At 37.2% G+C, this 23,271-nt stretch overlaps 2 protein-coding genes across 4 annotated transcripts in view; one reads left to right on the top strand and one right to left on the bottom strand.

Annotated features, from left to right (window-relative positions):
* The window catches only part of LOC106954436 (G-protein coupled receptor 84-like), a 27,798-nt gene extending 22,166 nt beyond the window's left edge, over nucleotides 1-5,632 (top strand). Inside the window, exons 2-3 of one of the 2 annotated variants that reach the window (XM_015043917.1) lie at nucleotides 2,291-2,495; nucleotides 3,736-5,632. In XM_015043917.1, the coding sequence (XP_014899403.1) occupies nucleotides 3,743-4,921 (1,179 nt within the window). In that variant the 5' untranslated portion in view covers nucleotides 2,291-2,495; nucleotides 3,736-3,742 and the 3' untranslated portion in view covers nucleotides 4,922-5,632. The remainder of the gene's footprint in view (nucleotides 1-2,290; nucleotides 2,496-3,735) is intronic. The other variant, XM_015043918.1, reaches the window with a different exon arrangement.
* Nucleotides 5,633-9,240: 3,608 nt separating this feature from the next.
* stat2 (signal transducer and activator of transcription 2) lies at nucleotides 9,241-21,666 on the bottom strand. Of its 2 annotated transcripts, none has more exons than XM_015043920.1 (25): nucleotides 21,422-21,666; nucleotides 20,843-21,020; nucleotides 20,601-20,745; nucleotides 20,253-20,348; nucleotides 19,819-19,911; nucleotides 19,625-19,703; nucleotides 19,414-19,493; nucleotides 18,904-19,055; nucleotides 18,658-18,816; nucleotides 18,466-18,555; nucleotides 17,854-17,913; nucleotides 17,704-17,724; nucleotides 17,516-17,609; nucleotides 17,289-17,336; nucleotides 17,129-17,212; nucleotides 16,916-17,014; nucleotides 16,697-16,832; nucleotides 14,910-14,962; nucleotides 14,583-14,668; nucleotides 12,738-12,874; nucleotides 12,448-12,636; nucleotides 11,891-11,945; nucleotides 11,602-11,693; nucleotides 9,653-9,893; nucleotides 9,241-9,581 (listed from the first exon to the last, which is right to left on the bottom strand). In XM_015043920.1, the coding sequence occupies exons 2-24, from the start codon at nucleotides 20,971-20,973 to the stop codon at nucleotides 9,667-9,669; spliced, it is 2,406 nt and encodes an 801-aa protein (XP_014899406.1). In that variant the 5' UTR covers nucleotides 20,974-21,020; nucleotides 21,422-21,666; the 3' UTR covers nucleotides 9,241-9,581; nucleotides 9,653-9,666. The 2 variants fall into 2 exon arrangements, with proteins under 2 accessions (XP_014899406.1, XP_014899405.1); XM_015043919.1 differs by having other exon boundaries at nucleotides 20,843-20,984; nucleotides 21,422-21,665.
* Between the last annotated feature and the right edge of the window lie 1,605 nt (nucleotides 21,667-23,271).

Consider the following 23,271-nt stretch of genomic DNA (forward strand, 5'->3'; position numbering starts at 1 on the left):
TTAACCACACAGTGACAGAAACAGGAAGGTCTTGTAGTTTATAATAACCAGTCTAAACCTGAAATGTGTGCAGTCAGATTTCATCTGTTTGGTCTCCATTTGATATAAATTTGTGCTCTTTGACGTGTAAAGTATTTTGGGTATAATTATAACAATTATTTGGAACTCCATCATTGAAAACAAAAATCAACATGTACTTCAGATTTTATTTTACCGTAGTTTTGAGATCTTGTCCTGAATGTTTACTCCTAATCTCTGATTCTGTCTCTTTTTCCCTCATCACTCCTCACCTCTCTTTGCTAAATAAAACAGGCTTGGTACGTTGACTTGTATGGATTTTAAGTGTTTTATTAATTTAATTTCCAGTTTAACGATCCTAGTTTCTGTGTACATCTATTTTTTTTTTGAGACTGTAAATCAGTAAGGTTTGATCAACTATCTAATATTATTATTTTCTAGTATTAAAGGCTAAAGGGGAACACACAAATAACTTATATTTTATATTTTAATGACATGTTTTAATTTCTCTCATCCTAAATTTAGAGCTAAAGTTGAAAAAAAAGCCTTTAATCATTTCCTCTTGTTGGGTCACTTCTGTATTGTGAAGTAGCTGAGTTGGACTTACCAAGTTTATGTGTGATGGTCTACTTCAGACAAAATGGAAAAACATTTACAAATGTTGGGTCTTTGCTAAGTTATTCCATGCCAAGAGTTCAAAAGCCTTTTTGAGGTCAGAGTTTAATTATAACAATTATTGAAAACAAAAAAAACAAGCTGTCAGAGTTAAATTATGGTGTCTAGACTTTGATTCATCCACAACATGAACAGCAAGTGATTTTGTGGAAGACTCCTGGTCTTCTTACGTTGGAGTTTTTGGGAATCTGAAGCTTGGTGGTGTAGATGCATCTTGGGAATTTTCTGACCTCCACATTTTTAAACTGCACAGCAGCTACATACATATCAGGACTCTGCAGTTTGTCTACGTCTCAAAGACGGGGGAAACACCTTGAACCAAGGTGTGAAAACTCTTCATGCATTGCTCTCCTAAAGACGCACCTTCAGGAGGGAATGACTGACAGTGACTCACAGAACAAACGGGTGGGTCAGTGAATCACGTCACCTTTTAGCTCCCTTCAGTTCATTTCGTTTACATGATGCCAATTCACAACAATTATCTCAAGGCACATAGGAAACGTAACTATTTAATAACACGATTATGTCACTAGAAGAATTGATCTATCAATAGACGTCCAGCTGATTGAACTGAGTCATTGACCTTTAAACAAACACTTCTACTCAGGAAGCATGTGTGGTTTCAACAGAAAGGAATGACTGACTGCCTTTTAAGTCCTAAACATAGCGGCAACGGTCCAGCCAAAGCTGCAGTACCGTTATTCTGCCACACGTTGCGCTATCTGAAAAATTCCAACAGTTTCTGGAAACAACTTGCTAGATATTGAAAATTCCTGCTGTTATGGATAAATGAGCAAATATATATTTACTCACAGGGCATTTAAAGAACTGCATACAATTAAAATAAGCAAAAAATAAGCAGACGGACATTTGAAACTTAGGACACAAAGGGTTAACAGGAAGGAACGGCTGTCAGCAAAGCCAGAGTTAGAAGAGCTAATCCAAGTCCTACTTTAGCTAAGCTGAGGCTCAACAGATAGTTTTGTAAGGGAGACCTGTCCATAGTGTACCAAGAACCTGTAACACTAGTCATTAAAATGATAAACTTCTTGCTTAGTGAAGCAGAACAGCTCTTTCTGTAAACTTTGTCCTTACATGGTCAACCAGAAATTCAAAGAAAGCAGAATTATACTATTTTTCTGCATGAAACTTAAAATCTAAACATACAGTTTCTCTTTTATATAAATGCTTCCTTTTTACTTTTATTTATTTTTCATTGCAAAAGTAATTTTGTAGCTTAAGTGGAAAGAATAAAAAATGTGAATCTAAAGTTATTGGCAGAAGTTCCCAGTGGCTTCCTGTAAAAAGTCCTAGTTAAAGTTAAAATGGGCTGGACTGAGTGTCATAACTACTTAAAACTCATGATCAGAAACATGTTTTAATGCTCAATGATTACATGTTTTCTGGATTTACAGTTTTGCTCCTCATCTTGTCTGTGAAGTGCCACCATAACATGATTTGTGTTTTACTTTGGACTGTAGTTTAGGGTGTGAGTTTCAGGGGTTATAAAGGCTTTGAAACATTAACCATCTGAGGATTTCTTTTCTCAGATAGGATCCCTCTTACTAATCTTCTGTTTTTTCATTAAGGTATTCAGGTCTACGTTAAGTTATTTCAAGGTTCTGCTTGAGAAGACAAGAATTTCCGCCTGCAGCAAAAAAAAACCAAGCGTATTGCAGCATCGCAGCCTAATAAAGAGGATCCACAAGAGCGGTGATTTCAGCAGGAAGAGAAACACGCAGCCAGTCAGAAGAGCTGAAGAATCACTAACAGACACAGCAACTACAAGACAGACAGAGCAGGTAAGAGCTGCGTCTCATTTCCTTTCAATATGCTTAATTTTCCATCATATTTAGGTCAGGTGCCTCATTATCAACAAATCAGGCGGTTTTCTGTGTTTATTATTAAATGCATTTCACTGATTGAGAAGGAAAACATAGGTGTGATGTTTACAGAATGTTTTATTTCAATGCTCTTTTTCAAGAACGCTGAAGTTGTAATTGTAAAACCATTACGCTTTCATTGACTTTGTGGTTGAGTTCAAGGTTTATTTGTTCACTAGTTGGAGGGAATTTTAATAAGATAAAGTACTTTTATTTATGTAGAGACGTTTGTGTTGTGATCATCTCCACTCCTTTCCTTCAGGGTGTCTATGCGATCTATTCATCATCATTCGGTGCAAATGATGATATTGTTGGTTTTATTAACCACAGATGTCATTTAAACTTTTCAAATTATATTGGAGACCGTTCAGTGTAACATGCATTGCATCCTGTGTGTTTTAGTATGTATTTTACTGCAAATATACAGTGCTTACAAAGTATTCTTTTCCACATTTTGCTGAGTAATAACCTCAAATGTCTAGTCCTAAGTGAAAACAGTGAATAGTTTTAAAGGGGAAGGCAAATGCTGCATGGTTTTCAACGATATTACAGATATAAATCTAAAACAAATGTTGCATTCTTTTGTATTCAGCTCCCCTGAGTGAATCCTTTGTAGAGCCAGCTGTTGTTGTGATGATAGCTGTAGATCTTTTGGGGTTTGGTTCCACCAAATAAGCAATTTTAGAGAGTGAGATTTTTGAAAATTAGTTCACTCAATCAGATTAGAGGGAGACATCGACTTTCAAATCTTAAATATATTCAGATATATTTTCACACACTGATCTAAACTCCTCTATTAGTAAGTAGTTTTATTCCAGGATTGGTCTATAACTGTCTGTTCATGACATATATATAGTTCTTGGTCGTATTATAAAAGTGTAGAAAAAGCCAATAGTCTCTTCTGCTGTAAATTATGAACCACATTTATGTAAATATTTTACATTATGCAACAAAATCACAAGTCTATGTTCCTCCACTCAGCTAAAAAGAAACCAAAGTTTTGTCAAAGCTAAAACCTGCACCAGTGGTTTCAGGCAGAGCAGCAGAGGGAAGTGGCGAACTTATTTTGTCTACCTGCTATATAACTTCCTTCTCAGACAAACCAGTAACCTGCTGTGAGGTCAGTCAAAGGAAACCAACTTCTCTATTATTTCCACAGCATAAAGATGAACTACACAAACCAAATGGAGGACAGTAACTTCTCCTGCTACAGCTCCTCGGTGGTGGAGTACCGGTACTTTGCCGTGGTGTGGGGATGTTTTGTGACCATCGCTGGAACTGTGGGGAACCTGATGACCGTCCTGGCCTTCGCCCTGGACTCCCGTCTCCAGACTCGCTTCAACGTGCTCATCGTTAACCTGGCGGTGGCTGACCTTCTTTACTGCACCATCCTGCAGCCCATCTCTGTAGACTCCTACCTGTACCTCAGATGGCGTACCGGTCAGGTCTGGTGCCAGATCTTCGGACTGCTCCTCTTCCTCTCCAACTCCGTCTCCATCATCACCCTCTGCCTGGTGGCGGTGAGCCGATACCTCCTGGTTGCTAAAAGAGCCGTTTTCAACCGCGTGTTTTCCAACCTTGGACTTACTTTACTTGTGGTCTCAGCTTGGGGTCTGGGTCTGGCCAGCTTCGCCCCGCTCTGGTCTGTTTACGTGTTTGTGCCTCAGGTGTGCACATGCAGCTTCCATCGTACCAAAGGCCGCCCCTACTCCACCATCCTGCTTTTCCTCTATTTCTTCATCGGTCTAGGATGTGTTGGAGTCTTCTACATGCTCATCTACAGAAAAGTCAGGGTTGCATCAAAAGCCCTGCTCCGCTACAGGCTGAGTAAACGCTCTTCTAGGAAGAAATCTGCTCCTTCAGCTCAAGGGACGGACGATAGCGGAGTGGAAAGTGGTGTGGGGAAGACATGTAGCTCAGAGATTAGCAGCCAAGCAGAACCAGACCAAAGCACACATGATATCGAAAAGGCTATCCTCCCACCTCAGAGCTCAGCTCTACCCTTAAAGTCATCAGACGACAAGCTAGAGACCCACAGCGCTGCTCCTGTTTCACAGTCTGCGACTCCAGATGATAATGAATTCAAACGTGTGACCCGTATGTGTTTTGCCGTTTTTCTCTGCTTTGTGTGCTGCTTTGTCCCATTTATGCTACTAAACATAGCGGACAAGGAAAGCCGCGCCCCGCAGATGTTGCACATGTTCTGTGCCAACCTCACCTGGATCAACAGCTGCATTAACCCTATTCTGTACGCGCTCATGAACAGACAGTTTCGGCAGGGCTACAGCGAGCTGCTCAGCCGAGCTGCTGCTCCTTTCACCCGCTTCTGCAGCTGCAAACCATAGAGCCTACTTTGACTGATCCACGGGTCCACAGTGTCCATTTCAGGCTTCCTGGTTTCATGTCTTCTCTGGTTCATGCAACAGGGCTCTTTCTCTCAGGGAAAACATCCTCTGAAAGCTACCAGTGTTGACTTGTTATTGTGTTTATTAGGACTGGACTTACATGACTGAAAAAAAACTTATGAAGTCGATAATTATCAATGCAGATAATTATTAATACATTTTTTGTTTTAAATATCTGAAATGCTGTCAAAGCGGTGGCATGACCTTTCCTGTTTTATCCGCACTTTCTGCTCTACGCCATTGGTTTTTATTATTAAGCAGTTATGAGAAACCTTAAACTCCTACTGCGCCAAGTTGTTGCTAGGGAACCAAAGTTGGAAAGAATTTGAAACTGCTGGCTGCCCAGCAGGTTGTTCCTAGGTAACCAATGAACGAGTTAGTTGATTCCACCAACTTTGAGAGGTTGGTAGTCTTTTCTCTGCCCACATCTCCCACAATGCTTTGCGGTTCTGGATGGGAGTTCGTTTGATCAAGTAAAACAAAAAAAAGAAAAAAAGCTGATTTTAAATCACAGCTCCTTCACTTACATTCTTATATCTCATAGATATTTACATCTATTTTGAAGTATAAATTTAGGTCACACTTTACAATTCAATGTGCAGATACCTTTGTACACCACTATATGTTGTTTGTTGTGTAATAAATTGTATTTTTTTTAAGAGGTTGCCTGTGTCGTGACGTCATTCAGGATAAGAAGGAAAAGCAGGGTGCTTTGTCATTACGGCTTGTGGAAATGTCCATTACATCACACCAGAAAGAGCCATCGTTGCTTAACTATATATGTCAGGACAGTCCCAGCTGGCACAACACTCCAATAATTCAGGAACTTGCTCTGTCTCAAGACTGTCTCACTTGTGCTGACAAAGCATGACTAAAGCTCAGGGCTCAGGTGATTTGGCCTTTATGATGATATAAAATGGGTAGAATATGCATGTGCAGACATGCTAGCGATCTGTTGAAGCCTCCATCTGAGAACACAGACGACGTTGTCTATGGCTGTTTTCTTGACCCAGTTTTGTTTAAAACACTTTAACAGCAGCAAGCCACTATGTGACTCATAAAGGTAATACTTAGACACTCTTTCATCTGTAATTTACTTCTGTCTGTTGACTAAGTGATTCATGCACACAGTGATGACCTCTGTAAGAAAACATAAACATTCATGCAAAAATGATAACATCCACTCTGAAACATATTCAAGGTTACTTTAAACATCCTTATCAAGTTTTTGACACGTCATCTCAAGTTTTTTGAAATATCTGCCTAATTATCAATAATATTGAGTAAAAGCAAAAAAATAACATAAATAAAGTGACCTAATATTTTATCCTTCTCAAACTTTTGAGGTAGTAGCAAAAAGACAATATGCTGACAGTGAGTCTTTGCGTTGCATGTTCCTGTAACGTCTCTCACTTTAATAAATAATTATCTAGATTATTCTAGTTGATCGGCCGTCTATTTGAACAACAAAAACTTTGACTGTGACGGCAACAAAAAAAAGGAAAAAAACGTTTATAAACTTAAGCATCTGTTGGTACAAGTTAAGAACTCCACACTGAAATAATGTAATTATCTAGCTTAATGATATTTTGCTGACTTTTTATCTTTTAAACACAGAGTTTAGGCCGACATGCTCAGCTCTCTGAGCATTGTCACACTTATGTCTATAGGATATTAATATTATTGAAATTCATTGAGCCTGTTGATCTAAACCTCTGGACTCAGATGTTGGGTCCACTACCCTCCCTGCATGTCTCTGTGAGGTACTGCATCCAGGTCTCACAAAATGAAAAACTACGAACTGTAACTTACAACCGAACTGATTTACATAAAATATGACAGGGTTTTTAAAAAAAAGCTAAAGAAACAAAGCTGCAGTCTTTTAACAAAAATACATTTTTAGAGCAAAAAAATCAACTTGTTTAAGTATTTTCAACACTAAATGTACAATAATTAGTTGTCACTTCAGATCTACCCAACGATCAGAGCATTTAAACTTTAATTTCCTGTCAATATAAAATACTTTTAAAATTTAAACCATTATCAGTCCTTAGTTGAGTGATATTTCCAATATGTTTAACAGTGTGATGAATTATTCTATTGTCTGATTTGTACTGAGTAATTTGATCAGAACATCAAATTTACTATTGTAAAATGATTTCATCAAACAGACACAAATTATGTGTCAATTCTGGGACTTTTAAAACCTAAAATGAAAAGACTGAAAGACATATCTAAGAAAGTAAAAAGTATGGTGTCATAAACTACTTCAAAAATGTGCATTTTTTCATGTTATCCACACGTGAACAGCCTTCAAACAGCGATCCACTAAGAAAAGATCAAGAATTTGACATTTAGACCCTGGATTATCTAGAAATGGTTTTGCCTTTTTTGTATTTATTATTGAGAGATGATAAAACATCTATCACATGCAGCCCCAGTTTCAACTTTGGTCTTTTCGAGACTCCTTATGTGCAATAAACTAGATTACTGCTACACATTTCAAAACAGGAAAGTTTTGGTGAACTTCCACTTTAAGCCTGAAGCAACAAGATGTGCAAATAACAAAAAGGTGAACAAAGGCTATTGTTTCTTAGCACTGCTCGATTAGATGGAAATGTGTTACCAAGTACAAGATTTGAGTCTTCTTTTAGTATCCGTAAGGAAGCAATCTAATTGTATTTAAAATTCAGAGTTTTTAACATTTTCTTATTTTAATTTTGAATAATGTAATTTTTCTACAGACTAATTATGTGACACTACAAGTCTGTTTGAACCTGACACAGAAGTAGAATTAAGGAGTATTATACTAGGCAATATACATTTATTAGGCAGGGGATAAAAAAAAAAAAGTCACATTAATATTTTGTTTTTTCAAAATTCCCTGTGAGATAAATGTTCCTATCAATCTCAAGAAAAAAAAATAATGTAACTGAAGCACTCATAAATGTATTGTCTGTTCAAGTTTTAATTAGTAATCCATGACTTTCTGTCTTGTTTATTGTGCAAACGGATTGAGAACCTTAATGTAATGCAAATTATAAATTCTAGAAAAACTCATTAGGACTTCATCTGAATCCTGAATGCAGGTTTTTGAAAATTATTCAATGTGAGATTACGTTAGAAAAATTAACCGTGAGTTTAAGATCATCTGCACGTCTTTAATAGTTACGCCGACAACTTTGTCCACATCTATACCAAAACATTTAAGCAGAATATTCTTTTAACCAGATGGATATTTTTTATTTTTATGTTATGCTAAGTAAATATGTATGATCTGTGATCATAAATAACTTGTTCAGTCTGTAAATCAAGACGTGAGACAAATCAAATTGTTTCCTTTCAACAAGCTTTATTACATAAACCAAGTGAATTAAACTCTCCAGAAGAAGTACAACAGTGTATAGAACAACTGGATTTAAATCTGAAAAAAGACAGCTGATTAGAAACAATTCACATTTCACCGAGAAATATAAAGACTGAGATTAAATAGAGTACTACAGTAAAACAGACTTTTTACCAAAAATGACAAACTATTTGAAAGTGCAAGAGTAGAAAATATATGCAAAAAGAGTTTATACAGGTAAATAAATGTTATAAATGCAGAAAGGAAGAGCCAAGCTTTGGGAAAACAACATGTTAAAGGTAAAACAAGAAAAAAGGGTGAATTTTTACTACACTTTCACTGAGATTATGTTGATTAAATTGAGTGAATTCAAATAGACTATATAAAAATAAGGTAACACTTTATTTGAAGGGGCTTGAATAAGACTGACATGACACTTTCATAAACTTGACATAACACCTGTCATGAACATGAATAAACCTTCATGAATATTTATGACTGTTGTCATAAAGCGTCATTCGGTAAATTATGACACTTTTAATACAAAGTTGACATTATTCAAAATGTCTTTGTTATGACAACTTGAAATTAACAAATAAATCATTACTGTTCAAACTTTACCTTTAATAACATAAAGTTACCTAATTTTTAAAGTGCAATCAGTAATACTTTTATAACAAATTTATATCAGTAATGATTTCTTGGTTAATGTCAAGTTGTCATAACAAAGACATTTTGAATAATGTCAACTTCATATTAAGTGTCATAATTTACCGAATGACGCTTTATGACAACAGTCATAAATATTCATGAAGGCTTATTCATGTTCATGACAGGTGTTATGTCATGTTTATGACGGTGTCATGTCAGTCTTATTCAACCCCCTTCAAATAAAGTTTTACCAAAAATAATCAAAGGAGTGCCTTGTTCTAGGACAATTCTTCACAGGGTTTGTGTACTTCCAGCTAAAAACATAACAATTAAAAAAGTACAAGTTTGAACCCAACAAAAATAATTTAAGAGCCACATTTTCAAGATGAAGGGATCTTCAAAGTGCTTCATACAATACCTCCCACCATTAAATATTTTTTCTGCTCCTGATCTTTAAAAAATGAGTTGATACAATTCCAGGTTTAAAACCAGCTCCTTCAGTCTTTGACGTTTTGTTTGCATAAATATTAACGGGCGGAGAAGATTGACAACAACTTACCCACATGATAGGAAAGTCAATGAGCTGTTGTGTTTTATATTCAGCTTGTTCACTGCATAACAGTTCTATATAAGGATTTTGCAAATAGGGGTCAGCATATTAGTAAAGTTATGGCCGGCATACACAGATCTACTGGAAAATGCCTCCGCAAATTTGTGCAGGCAGGAGGCTGGGTGCTAAAAGGTTGTTGAAATCAGCCAGGAATTGGTCGGGCTGCTGCTGTATGAAGTCAGAATCAGTGAGGTTCGGGTACAACAGATAATTGTTGTCCAAGGGGTCAAGAGAGGAGCTGCTCAGCATGGGATCCTGAAAGGTTTCCAGCTGTGACTGCAGAAGACGAGGCTCATCCTCTTGTTCTAGGCGGGAAGAAAAGCCAGGAAAGAGAAAGTTATTGCTTTGATTTTGGTTGCTGTGGCTGCATTTGGGTCGTTATGACTCTGATTTTAAAGGGGAAGTGAGAGTGATACAAAATGGTATTTGGTCATGTGCACAAAATAAAAAAAGAAGGACTGATTCAGCATGAAAGAACAGGAGAGAAGAAGTTGAACCAAGTATAATTTATCACCTGTAGTTCAGGTAATACAGCAGCAGCAAGGCATAAACAAGTATGTTAATAAAACTCAAAACAGAAGATTTGAGGAAGTAAAGACGCAGTAAATAAGAAGTACTTCAGTTGAAAAGGTGAAACCAAGCCATTCATTATTTTATTAAACCCCGAGGCATTTTTCCTCGGGGTTTAATAACTGTTAACTTTAATGATTATCACTTCCAGCTAATGAAAAGCAAAAATTCAGTTCCTCTGAAATCAAAGCATTAAAAAAAGGATTATATAAAATAAATAAAAGCTTTCTGAAAAGTTTGTCTGTTTACTCCACTGTATAGACTCAATAGCTTTTGCATGAATTACTGCATTAATGCAGCATGGCATGGAGGTGACGAGCTTTGCCACTGCTGGGTCTGTTAAGGAAGCCCTGGCTGGTTTGACACCGCCTTCGGCTGGCCTGTGTTGTCTGATCTGCCACCTCATATCTTCTTCTTGGCAACACTTCACAGATTTGGAATGCAGATTAGGTCAAACCAGTCTATCATTCATCGTACTATTCTGGTAATTAGAGCAGGAATTTGGCGGTACGGGCTGGTGCCAAGTCCTGCTGGAAAATGAAATCAGAAACTCCGTAAAGCTTCTCAGCAGAAGGAAGCATGACGTTCGCTAAAATGTCTTGCTGGACAGTTGCTCTGACTGTGGTCTTCAGAAAACCCAGTGGACCAACACCAGCTCCCCAAACCATCACTGTCTGGAAACTTAATGCTGAAAATCAAGCAATGTGGATTCTGTGCCACTCTCCACTGTTCCTCCAGACTCTCGCACATCGATTTCTAAATTAAATTTAAACCTTGCAGTCATCTGAAAGCAGGACTTTGGACCAGTTTTTTTTTTTTTCATAGGCCTTTATTTTAGGAAGGTGTCGCACATTGGTCCTTTCAAACAACTTAACACTACATGGAAACAAGTATGAGTGTTTAACATAATTCTGAAAAAAAACAAAAAAAAAAACAATTAGAAGTATACTATTAGTTTTAGTTATCACATAATCATTTTTCTAACTCAATACCTGGTTCACTGCTTCATTATGCTAAAAAAAAAAGACTAAAATATCTTTAGTTTTCCCAATTAATCCCCACTCTTTTGGATGAAATGCAGATTTTACTTTCATGAAGTGAAATGCAAAAAGCAAAACCTAAATGCAGCCAGACTGAATGAACATGTTAGTAACCATCTCATGTAACCCAGACACCCGAGAGGTTTTGTGAGAGCAGAGGACAACAGGCATGAGCATGCAGAAGAAACGTCCCACAACGGGAGACATGCTCAGCGGTATCACAGCCATCACTTAGTGCATGCTCCCCACCGCTCCCAAACACCACAAAGTCAAACTAAAGCAGTTTAGCTTTAGTTTGACAGTGCTAAAGCAGACTAAAGCAGTGACAGAGCTCTCTGATGATGGGGTTGATTGGTTTGAAGGTTTTCAGCTGGATTTGACAGCAAGGAGAGCCAGGACTCACCAGCTGCCTCTCCATACAGGCCATTCATTGGCTCCAGGCAATCGCCCTGTGTCATGTCACAGGACATGGGTGACCTAGCTTCCAGTGAGTTCCTACATGACCAATGACAAACAGCCATTACAACCAGTAGCTCATATTATTAAAAAATTAAGTGGGTAAACTATTTCTTTTGTGTTTTTTTTTCTGTTATAAAAGGGAATAATAGGGTTGGGGTTTTTTTTTTTTGCTTTTTTTTTTTTTTGACAAACCAATGCAAGCCAGCCTCATTCAAGAAAAGAAAAACACTTACTCTTTAGAAACAAACATCAGCTTGGTTTTGATGTACTTCATGTAAGGATTGTCAGCTGAAAAATTCAGAGAAAACATTCAATTTTATGCGTTTGGCCACAATAACATGTAAAAATATCTACACTGCAAAACCTTACCAAGTAATTTTAGTCTAATTTTAGCACACTTGAAATAAGACAAAGCTAACTTGCAAGAAACCTTTCAGCAACATAAAGAGGCTTCTTTTAAATCAATAATTCATTAATATTGACGAAAAAGTACTAGCTGAATTGGCAGATAACTTTACTTGAAACAAGACATTTTTCCCATGTTATAAGCAAAATTGTCTGTCAATGAAAGAAGTGAATTTTCATCAATATTAAGGAATTAGTGACTTAAAACAAGCTCAGATCTCTTGATGAAACGTTACTTGAAAGTTTGTTTTGTTTTATTTCAAATGTTCTAAGACATTTGCACTAGAAACTAGTCCAATAGTACTTGGTAGGATTTTGTGTTTTTTGCAGTGTAAAGAACATTTGGGTGTAAATTAAACTTTGCAGAGGCATGTGAAACCCATACCTCCAGTCTTGTCAGTGTACCACTTTCCAAAAGCTTTATCTTTTGGAGTGTCGGGATACAGGAAAAGTAGAGGATTTTCCGGGATGTTTTCGGCTTCCAAAATCTGGAAATTCCTGATGATTTCGTGGAATGGGATCTGGCAAAGGTCAGTTTTTGTGAAGGGCTGGACCGTTTTTATATAAGGCTCACCTACAATTAATGACAACGATACAAGAGTGATAAAATAGAAAGAGTAATAAAACAGCTTTCATTGGTGTTGAATGTATTGTGAAATAAAAAAAATGTCGAACCAGTTGAGTCCATTTCCACCCAGGAGAAGGTGATTCCTCCCACCACACTTTCACTGAAGCGCAACAAGAAAGTGCCTCTTTTCTTCTTCTTGAGAAGCAGTTTTTCTTTTCCTCTGCTCACAAAACCCATAATGAGGCTGCATGTAGAAAGACAGAAAAAAAACACTTTACTCTTACTCTTTTGTGTTTGTTTTTATGTTGAATTATGTAAGGTGACCTTGATTGTGAAGAAAGGCGCCTACAAATAAAATGTATTATTATTATTATTATTATTATTATTATTATTATTATTAATTCAGAAAACCAAACTAGATCACGTTCGTCCTAGAGGCCATTTATCTAAAACAGGGGTCCCCAAACTTTTTCCTGCGAGGGCCACATAACAGTTCCCTTTTCTGGTCGGGGGCCGGTCTTAGTTTTTCGAGAAAGAAACGTTAGAAAACTTCTATTGGGGGGCAGGGAGCTGGATTACTGCCAACGACATATTCGCGTTTGTAGATAGATTTTTACCCAGAATGCAAATGGAAAAAAACCGTGAGCGAAACGGTGACTGGTATATATTCCATTGAGGGAAACTAAGTTTCATATCTGCTCAAGAGCCCCCCTGGTGGTTGAAGAAAAATCCACATATATATGAAAAAAATACACTGAATGCTCTCTGGTATTGTTCAGGGGGCCGGACCAAATGAGGAGGCGGGCTGGATCCGGCCCGTGGGCCGTAGTTTGGGGACCCCTGATCTAAAACGTTTGAAAACTGATTTTAAGAAAATCCCATATCTGCAAAATTCTGGTTGTTTTGTATAACATTTTGTATTGTATGTTTCAAAATAAATACCAAACAGCCACATACTTTACAGAACTTCTAAACATATCTACACAGCATGAAGTGTTGTGTTTTTCATTGGGATTCTATAAGAAAGGATTTATGCAAATTGTGTAATTGTGAAAGGGAATCAAACTCTGAAAATAAACATCTGAAAAAAATGTACCATGAATTTATATTCAACACCCCCTCATCTTTTATATATATACATATAAATCTGGGAAAAAAATTAAGAGCCCTCTGGACTGAACCCGATTGAAAACCTCCTGGTTTTTCCACAAAATACTGATTTCTGAACTCTTCCTGAGTTAAAACATTAGTTTTGTTGTTCCTAAATGAAGTTTTCTTTGCATTATTTGAGGTCTGAAAGCACTGCATCATTTTATTTTGACCATTTCTCATTGTCTGCAAATAAATACTAAATTTTAGCTTGGAATTTCGGAGACATGTCAGTAGATTAAAAGAACAACGTTTGTTTTACTCAAACATTTACCTGAGTAAAGTTTCTCTGATTCTAATCTTTAAAATCATTTTCATCATTTCAAGTGGCAATGGCATCGTTTAAACCTTTAATTTAAACGATGCCTTTGCATCTCTACTGTATTTTTAAGGTTTGAATTTCCACTCTTAGCTCAGCTAATATTCAGCCTTTCCCCACCACACATAGTGTCGATTCAAAGCTTGTGGTAAAATACAATCTGAGGCTTTATACCAATGCATGCCACATTTTTCAGATTTTTTGTGTAAAATAATTTGCGAACTACATATCATTTTGCTTCCACTGTAACTCAGTGTGCTAGTTTGTGTTAATTTGTCCTGTAAAATCCCACACATATATGTAAGTGGGATACTTTAAAATGTTAGCAGTTAAGTTTGTAGAAATATTGCTAAATGTTTCACGATAAACACACTTTAATGATTCATAAATGCATGATGAAATCACCGTACTATAACAGTGTTAAATGGTTGGGCCATATGTGAGGCCAATGTTGCTGTGGGGTATGAAATCCAGAGCAACTCACCCTTCCCTCCAGATGTTCTCCAGGTAGGATTTCACCATCGCCAGGATGCCATCAAACCACACCCAGAAAGTGTCAGGACCATTTTCCTGAAATTAACAGAAAAAAAAAATTATACAAAAATGATCAATATAACAGAATAATAATACAAGTTGTGTAAATGTAAAACGTTCCTAACATTTCCAAATGTGCACACTAACTATGATTATACAGGAAAAAATGAAAGACAAATTAGAGTTTAGGTGCATAAATGCAAATGTTGCATTAAATGGTGACGTTGAACATTGTAAAACATTATTTTGCAACAAATTATCTACTTTCCATTCTCACCTTTGAAAACTTTGACCATGTCACTTGGCAGATGTCGTAGTTCTGCTGCTTCCCTGGCAGAGCACAGAGAGAAAGCTGCATTATTCATGTCCATTCAGGTCCACTAGCTCTTAGAAAACATGTCTGAAGCCAAAAACACTGAACTGTGCTGCACAACCCTTATCATTATGAATTCCTGTGGAAGTCTAGGCAGGTTTTTACAGTCTTCTGCAGACAGCTACGTGAAAAACATAAGCCCGCCCACTAGACATTTTAATGTCTTTAAATGACAAAATTACAGCTTCAGATGAGCACTGATGCATGGCTTATTGAACTGACTTATTTAACAGAGGACAAAAAGGCTGCAGGGGCAAATGCTTATTTCATGAAGTCATGGAGCTGGATAACGTTTGGGAGACAGATTTCACTTGGACGAGAAAAAAACACTTTGATGTGACAAAATAACACAATGCTGTGTTTTGTCTTGTTTTTGTTTTTTCCAAAAATAACAGTGCAATTAGATGTTAATGGTAAGCTAAACGTGTCATGCGCCGTGTATCGCTCATATTTAAATACCTGTGGGTATTTTATTACTTTCTACTATAAAAAAAAACCTTAAGACAGCCACAAGGTACTTTATTTTTACTGTATGTAGTTGCTGCAAATCTAAGCTGTTAAGAATTACACTTCACTTCTTTATTCCCCAACAAAGAAGTTTATATTTGCCAGCAGTTTAGTCTCAGACTGAAAGAAAACAAAGATAATGCTGAAAATAAAGGATGTAAAAAATACCAGAATATTAACTTATTATTTCCCTAGTATTTAAAGACGTAGCTACAGTAGCTATTACTGACACAACTAAGGTCATAAAAATGTTTTCCTGTCCTGGATCTTCCATGTAGACCTTAGGAAAATAACTGATACAGCTGCAAAGAACAGATAAGTCAATGTTTTTAGTATCAAAATGCCCTTTTTTAATCCCAGAGAGAACACAGAGAGCTGGAGACCTACAAACGTTACTCAGTTACACCAACTAGGGAGGATTATAAGAATTGGACAAAATATTGTGAGAAGTTTAGGAAGAGAAACTTAAAACATTTCACCCGGGTCATACAGTTTGAAGGGCAATTGCACCACATAGCAAGGAAATGTATAAAACCTCTGAATTTCAAGAAAGTTAAGAAACTATCTAAAAAAAATTATCTCTTCTTTTTCTGGCATTCAGAGGTAATTTTGGTAACTGATCTAAAACTGGGAATGTTTAATTTAATCTAAATTAATCTTAGGTTATATTATGTCTGACTGTGGGAAAACATGTCTATGTCTTTTTAAATCGTGTATATAAATATTTTTGTTTCAATTAAGTTAATGATAATTTAAAACGAGCCTAATAATTTCCATTTACATGTTTGTTTTTCTCATGTCTCTCCTTCTACCAAAGACGGACTGACAAAAGGCTTCAGTCTGGTGCACTGATTTCAACTGGCCCCTTTTTTTGCAGGACGATTTGGTTTAGAGAGATTTCAGTGTCCATTTTATTTGTTGTTTTGTTTAATTATTTTGGATATTTAAAATGTCTTCCGATTCCAGTGTTAAATGTTTGTTAGAAATGTAAGTACTTGCATTATTATGTAATTACCCTTATATTCCTTGAAAATCAACTCAAAACAAAATGATTGTGAATTGCAATAACTTCTGGGACAATTTATCTTCCAGAAAAAGTCATTATCCTGACAGGCCTAATTATACATTACAAACGACACATTTCTCTCAGAACAAACTTCTTAATTAACTTTTCAAGCATTTACCAAACAGCTTGTGTGCAATCATTTTGCGCTGATCATCATCCAGACCACGTTTTGTGGCAGAGAGAAACTGCCAGCTCAACATCTCTCCAAACTGCGGCCAAGGAGCTGCAGGAACGGTGGCGAAGAACATAACATCCTGGGCAAAGATGTGGATATTAACATTGTTGACATTGTTAGCAATATGCAAAGTGGTGTGAGGTAAAGAGTGCGACTTTTCACCTTTGGATCCAAGCTAAGCATGTTGAACCAGAGGATAGACGCCCAGGCACTTTGCTGCTGGCTGGAGTTTGATATAATCACCACAGGAAGGGAGGAGGCCTGCAGGGGGGAGGAAAGGACAGGTTTAGTGCAGGTCGTGGCTGTGCTAATGATTAACATCTCTGCTGTTTGTTATTAAGAGATGTAAATCAAAAGAAGGAGCAAAAACCTCACCTGCAGCTCCACTGAAAAGCCCTTCAGGTCAAAGACAGTGTTGAAGTAGATGATGTGCAGCTCCTCTGTAACACTCAAAGAAATCTGTCCAAGAACACACCATCAGATCAAACCCATGACGAAAAAACAACTGAGGGTTTATTGATTTAATTTAACTCACCTCACTGATTCCTTTTCCACCCCCTCCAGACTTCTGCTCCCTCAGAGACTAAAAAACAAACACTTGAGGTTAAAGTTGTTCTGGCTATGAAAGTTTGCCAGTGACTACTCTGACAATTTGACAACATTTACTGTTAAACATGGATGTCTCACTGTGTTAAACTTAAATGCTTTAGAAATATTAACTAGTTAGCATTCACAAAGTCTTTTCAAACCATTAATACCCACCAGATGTCTGAAGTCTGCAACCATGCCTCCACTAAGACTCTCAGCCATGTTCAAATCTTTGGTTGCAGTTCCCAGCACATTGAAGCGCCGATATCTACAAACAGACCCGCCATTAGTGGAAACAAAAAAAAAAAAAAATCTACCCAGATGTTCTTGTTAGATTGAGGCTGGAGAGAAACAAAACTCACCCTTTGATCTGAGGAGCCTCCCTACATTCAAGGACACAGAGACGAGGGCAGCGACCAGAGAGAGGAAATAACAAGTCATTCGTTATCACATGAAGGAAAAAACTAAAGGCAGAGGATTACTTCTGTGAGCGCCAATTAAAAATGTCTTACCTTGACATGGATACGTTCACTTTCATGGAGTGGTTCAGTTCAGCAAACTTAACCAGAAGTCTAAGATTTGAAGTGTCAAAACAAAGAACGGCTTAGATTGAAGCTTATAGTGCAGAACAGTGAGGTGATAGATCTAAGTAATATTTACAGAAACAAAACAGCAAACAAAAAAATCACTCAGAATTAATATTATTATTATGTGATAAGTTACAATAAAATTAAAATAGTTGTAAATTTGCATGTTTCATAAGTCTATAGAGATACACGAATCAAATGGTCAGAGATCGGATTAGGATGATTTTCTGCTCTGATTGTTGATCACAACTTTTGATCTGGTATAAAGTATTAATAAAGATAATCTTGTAATTTGTCAATTTTCTCTGGATTCAAAACTAGAACATCTATCAAAGAACCTGCAGCACTTGCTTAAGTTTATATGGTTTTCAGGGGAAAAAATCTGAAAGTATCAAAAATTGTTTCAGCAAACCAGAATACAAAGAAAACCATTTTGCACAACTTTATAATTACAACTCTGAAAAACAACCAATAACTCTCAAATATATTTTTAATATGTATAAATATTCAAAACACTTCACATGGTGCAACACTGACCTTGTCTTAACGGAGAACTGGACATTTGTACGCAAAACCAGGGGGCCCTTTCCCTGAGGCATGGACGGCTGAGTCTCGACCACAAACGAACTTGGAAGTATCATAAAAAAATATATATATATCAGAGGATTTTCACAAAAAAACGACCCCAAATATCAGCAGAACAAAACAAACTGCCTTGTAATGGCATACCTCTTGAGTAAGTCTTTAAGAAGAGCATCAGTTCTCTTATTTAGTGCAGGTTTTTGGGCCTTTATGGGGTCGTTTTCATAGGACATTTTTCCCATTAACTCGTCCAGCTTATTGAGAAACTCACGGACCTGGAACAGGCACATTGCCATGCAGGTGAACCTGGAAGACAAAGAGAATCAAGACTTAAAAGCTGTAGATGGAAATAGCTCATTCATAAAACTTAATTTATAAGGGGAGAAAGCATGCCATTTTTCCAGCTGATCCAGGCAAACATTGTCTGGAGCGCCGATGCAGGATTTCTGCTGCCTCCTCTGCCAGTCCACCAGCTCTTTCCGCACCAACAGATTGATCAGGTCTTCAGCCCGGTCCAAAAGCTTGTTCAAGTCTGCTAGAGTGCTCTAAACATTAAATATACAAGATAAATAAAACATTTATACAATATGCAGGGAAAAACAGAGATACACTGATCTGGCTTTTCATGTTTGATATCAATTTGAAGTTTTTCTTGAGGTCTGAACTGCTGATTCCACCAGAACTAAAACCCATAACTTGTGCTGTAGATTCCTTAAAATCAGCAATAGCTCTTAATTAAACATGATAAGATGAAATATAAGTGCCTAACCTTTATCTGACTTTAATGAATTCAAGAAGAGTGCATCAGAGTATAAGTTTATAGACTGAAAACATTAGGAATTCTTTTATTAAAGCTGCTTTTAATCGCTAGTTCACAATTAGTAAATAGTAACAGCTTCCTACCTTCCTATACTCATTCAGTTTGTTGACTAGAGACTGAAACATTTTTATCCGTTCATTCTTCTGTGCCTCATCTGTCACAGCTGCATGAGAATTTCCATTGTGGGTTGAAAGTTTCCATGTAAGACAAAAGAGCATGAAGCTGTGATTCAGACCACAGTATTACTCAGTGTCAGAGAACGAAAATAGAATTAGGAGTCTTTAATGTCCTGACCTTCCATCTTGTGGGTTTGATATTTAAAATCAAACTCATCTTGCTGCTCCTCCAGGCATATAATTGCATGTTCCAAACACTATGTGCCAAAACGTTCAGCACGAGACAGAAAATTAGAAAAGATCAGTGAGCACGATATATAGTTTATCAATACAGAGCAAATCAGTCACAACACAAAATAACACTGTCTTTACCTGCACATCGTTCCTCAGTCCAGCCATTTTGCGTTCAAGCTCCTGCTGACAGGTCGTCTCCATGGCTTCCTGCTCAACTTGCAAAAGCTGCACCTGAAACAAAGGAGCGGAGTGGAATTAAAGGCTGGGAAAACCTACAACAATGTGATAAAGTGTTAGTGTAAAAATATCAACAAGCAAAAAGTACAAAATAAATAGCAGCAATCAAAACAGTCTTTGAATTCAGACTGCAATGTTGTGCATATTGATATTGAAATTTAATGCATTGTGCAACACCAGGCTGACAGATCTCAGTCAGGCATACATCAAAAGAAACATAAACAGTGAATGCCACTTCTATTATTGTGTTGTGCAGCAGGTGTGGTATGTCCCCTTTTAGTTGCATGTACAGTTGTTTTACTAACATACATTCGTAAAATACGAGTTGCCCAAACCTGTTCACTCAGCTCGGCACTGTTCAGGATTTCCTTCTCTTTTTCCAGAAACCAATGGATTGTGCTTGCCAAAGCACAGGGCTCATCTTGATACCTCTGCAAGACACACAGGTCAGGTGAGGATTTAAAAAAGAATGAGGAACCGTTACTGCAAACAACATAATGCATGTGATTAGAGCTGCAATGTTAATTACTTTGCTAATGCTTATCTTTACAACCAAATACACTTGAGGTGACGTCAATGGGAACTCAATGTTCCCTTTGAACATAATGCAAATATATATAAAAAAAAACTCAGAGCAACTCAAAAGAAAAGCAAATACCTGGGTGGTTCTTATTTTTACACACCTGGAAGCTTTGTTTATAGCGTCTGATGTTGTGCTGCTGTAAGAATGACTCCTCCTGAACAAAGCGGCTGTGCTGGATATCCAGATTCTCCAGCAGAACCTGGTACAGCACCATTGCAAGGCCGTAGTCCCTAGCTGCTCGTTCCCTGAGAAGAATTAACACACCATACAGACGGGGAGTAAGTTATGTGCAAGATACAGTGTAGTAATAAATAAACAACATTGCAGGTATTAGTGTCTTACCACTCCTGCTTCTCTATCCAAGCCGAGAGGTAGTGGCGAACATCCATAGGCAAACCATCCCTGTCATACAGCTCATGAAGCTGCTGCCAGTAAGTAGCAGAGAGCTGCCTCAGTCTGTCCCACTGGGCCATCCTGAGATTCACTGGGAGTTACAACAACGTGCAAAGAAACACACAGGCTGAAAAAACAAGCAACAAGCAACTGATCTATTACTGTCAGTAATGGCTTTCAGATAGATCTGACAAGTTGTAGGTCACATGCGAGGGAACAAAGTGCAAAGTATTGAACAATCTGGCGAGTTTACTACACTTATTTGTCCCACAGTAGGGAAATTCAAGAGTGACAGCAGCAAAGTGTCTAGGCATCGAGGCATGAAGGTTCACACAACGATACAAATATTACACAAAATACGTAATACTTGACTGCAACTTCTTTTTACAGTAACATATAATGACCGCAACTACATGCTACAAATCCACTAATACTGATTCGAGTTTATTTCCCGAGCTGCAGGAATTTCGAGGACATGTCAACACCTTTAACCGCGTTAAGCACCGCAGTAGCAATATGTTTACTCACCTTTAGTTAAGTTGTCGCAGTCCACGTAATTATCCAAGTAACTAGCAGCTAAGCTAGAACAAATGCATAGCCAGCAAACACTTTAGGCTTCGCAAAGAGCCACAGCTGCTGCTGTATGTTAGTAAAACAACTACCGAGTCGGAGAAGGTGTGTTAATGTTATTTCCCCTTTCTTTTCCTCTTGTTCTGTCTCTAATTGGACAGCACTTTTCCCTCCTAATATGTTATCGAGAGAGACCCTCAGGCGCCATTTTGGCTCTTGAGTATCAGACGTTGGATGAAACCCGAGAGCCGAAATGCCGTTACCCGTCACACAGTTTCCGTTCCAGCTCCTAGCTAGGACCTGATTGGTCGAATCGTTCAGAGGCCACTGCATTTAATTGGCCAATTTTCTACGTCGATCAATAGGGAGGGGAAGAGACAGCAAAATAGAAACTTACGGCGCTGTTGTTGCCATTATCGCTTCCCAGAAATGACGTCGAGGAACCAAACCCGAGCATGTGACGCACCAGAAATCACATACAAGATTATTTATTTAAGCAACGGTAACTAAGAACATTTAATTGAGCTCCACCTTGCTTCCATTTCAGCTGCTTTGTATGTGACCGCACACAAAGTAAATACGTGACTTTTATGTTGTAAATGCATTGTGAGCCGTACTTAGCTTTAAGTGAAATGTTAAACAACTTGTTCCTTTTTATGTGATTTACTATAGCTTGTAATTTACCCTATAATGACGTTAAAGTAAGGTATTACTATGTGAAATTGGTGCATAAAAAGTTAAAGTTAAAACACATTCGACCAAATATTTCACATAATTTCGATTTTTTTTAAAAATTAAAAATTATTTCTTACTTTTGTTCTCAATAAAAAAAAAAATCTGATTATTAATTACTCCCGGTAGTGCCAAGACACATCACATCCCAAAGAAACTCTTTAATCTGTACTAGACAGAAAAAGAAAAGTAAATGTGCATCTGTTGCATTTCTGCTCCTTGATAATTATTAGCATATAGTGGATATTATTTTAGAACCATACATTTAATTGACATCAAATCACTAGATGTTTTTCTTGTTCAAAATTATGTAAAGAAAGCAAACTTTCTAATCCATAAAAACACTATTACAGAGTGTACATATACACATAGTCTGTTTTCTTTACATAGGTAGGCTAGCCCTTGTCTTTGTCTCCATTTCTGCAACAGCATAAATTCTTTGCATGCCTTTAGCTGCAATTGTGAGTGTCAAGTTCACATATTTACATAAAATGATACCTTTGGGTTTATAACTCATAGATTTATTACATTGGTAAACATGTACATAGAGCAAAGATCACAGAATAACTCACAGACTACAGTGTCAGGAGTGTAACCTACGTAGTAGGTCTGTTGCTCACTTGGGATGTTGACAGAAAACTTAAAATATGCACCAATGACTTGTTAAACAAATGTGCAAAAGTTACCTTTTTATACACATTGTCTTTGTGTTATCAGAGCAGCAGGGAACACCAGGAGTCATTTTCACTGGCGTAACACAGCAAGGGTCAAAATACACAAACCACATAATTTACATGGAAAGAGTTGATAAAGATTGGGCTTAAATCATGCAAATCGTAGAAATTTCTCTGTAGTTGGGTTTAAATTAGCCACAAATGGACATTATGACAGAATCTTCAAGTGGAGACGATGGTTGTTTAACCAAAAGAAATCAAGTCCTCAAACGTATGAGAGCTTGGGGATTCTGTATTGATTTGCAGGGACATTCAATCAGACATATGTCACCTATGTGTTCTGTCTTGTGTAACAAATACACAGAATGTTTGGGTGCTCTCATGTAGCCATCAGTGATGACA

This window comes from Poecilia latipinna, unplaced genomic scaffold (genome assembly GCF_001443285.1).
Source record: "Poecilia latipinna isolate Pla-1442-1.1 unplaced genomic scaffold, P_latipinna-1.0 Scaffold656, whole genome shotgun sequence".
NCBI classification, from domain to species: domain Eukaryota; kingdom Metazoa; phylum Chordata; class Actinopteri; order Cyprinodontiformes; family Poeciliidae; genus Poecilia; species Poecilia latipinna.

Coding starts and splice junctions, on each gene's coding strand:
- stat2 (XM_015043920.1), bottom strand. CDS start 20,973: ATGGCCCAGTGGGACAGACTGAGGCAGCTCTCTGCTACTTACTGGCAG. Junction 20,746..20,842: donor TGGATAGAGAAGCAGGAGTG/GTAAGACACTAA, acceptor AATTCTTCTCAG/GGAACGAGCAGCTAGGGACT. Junction 16,833..16,915: donor TGCTTAGCTTGGATCCAAAG/GTGAAAAGTCGC, acceptor ATCTTTGCCCAG/GATGTTATGTTCTTCGCCAC.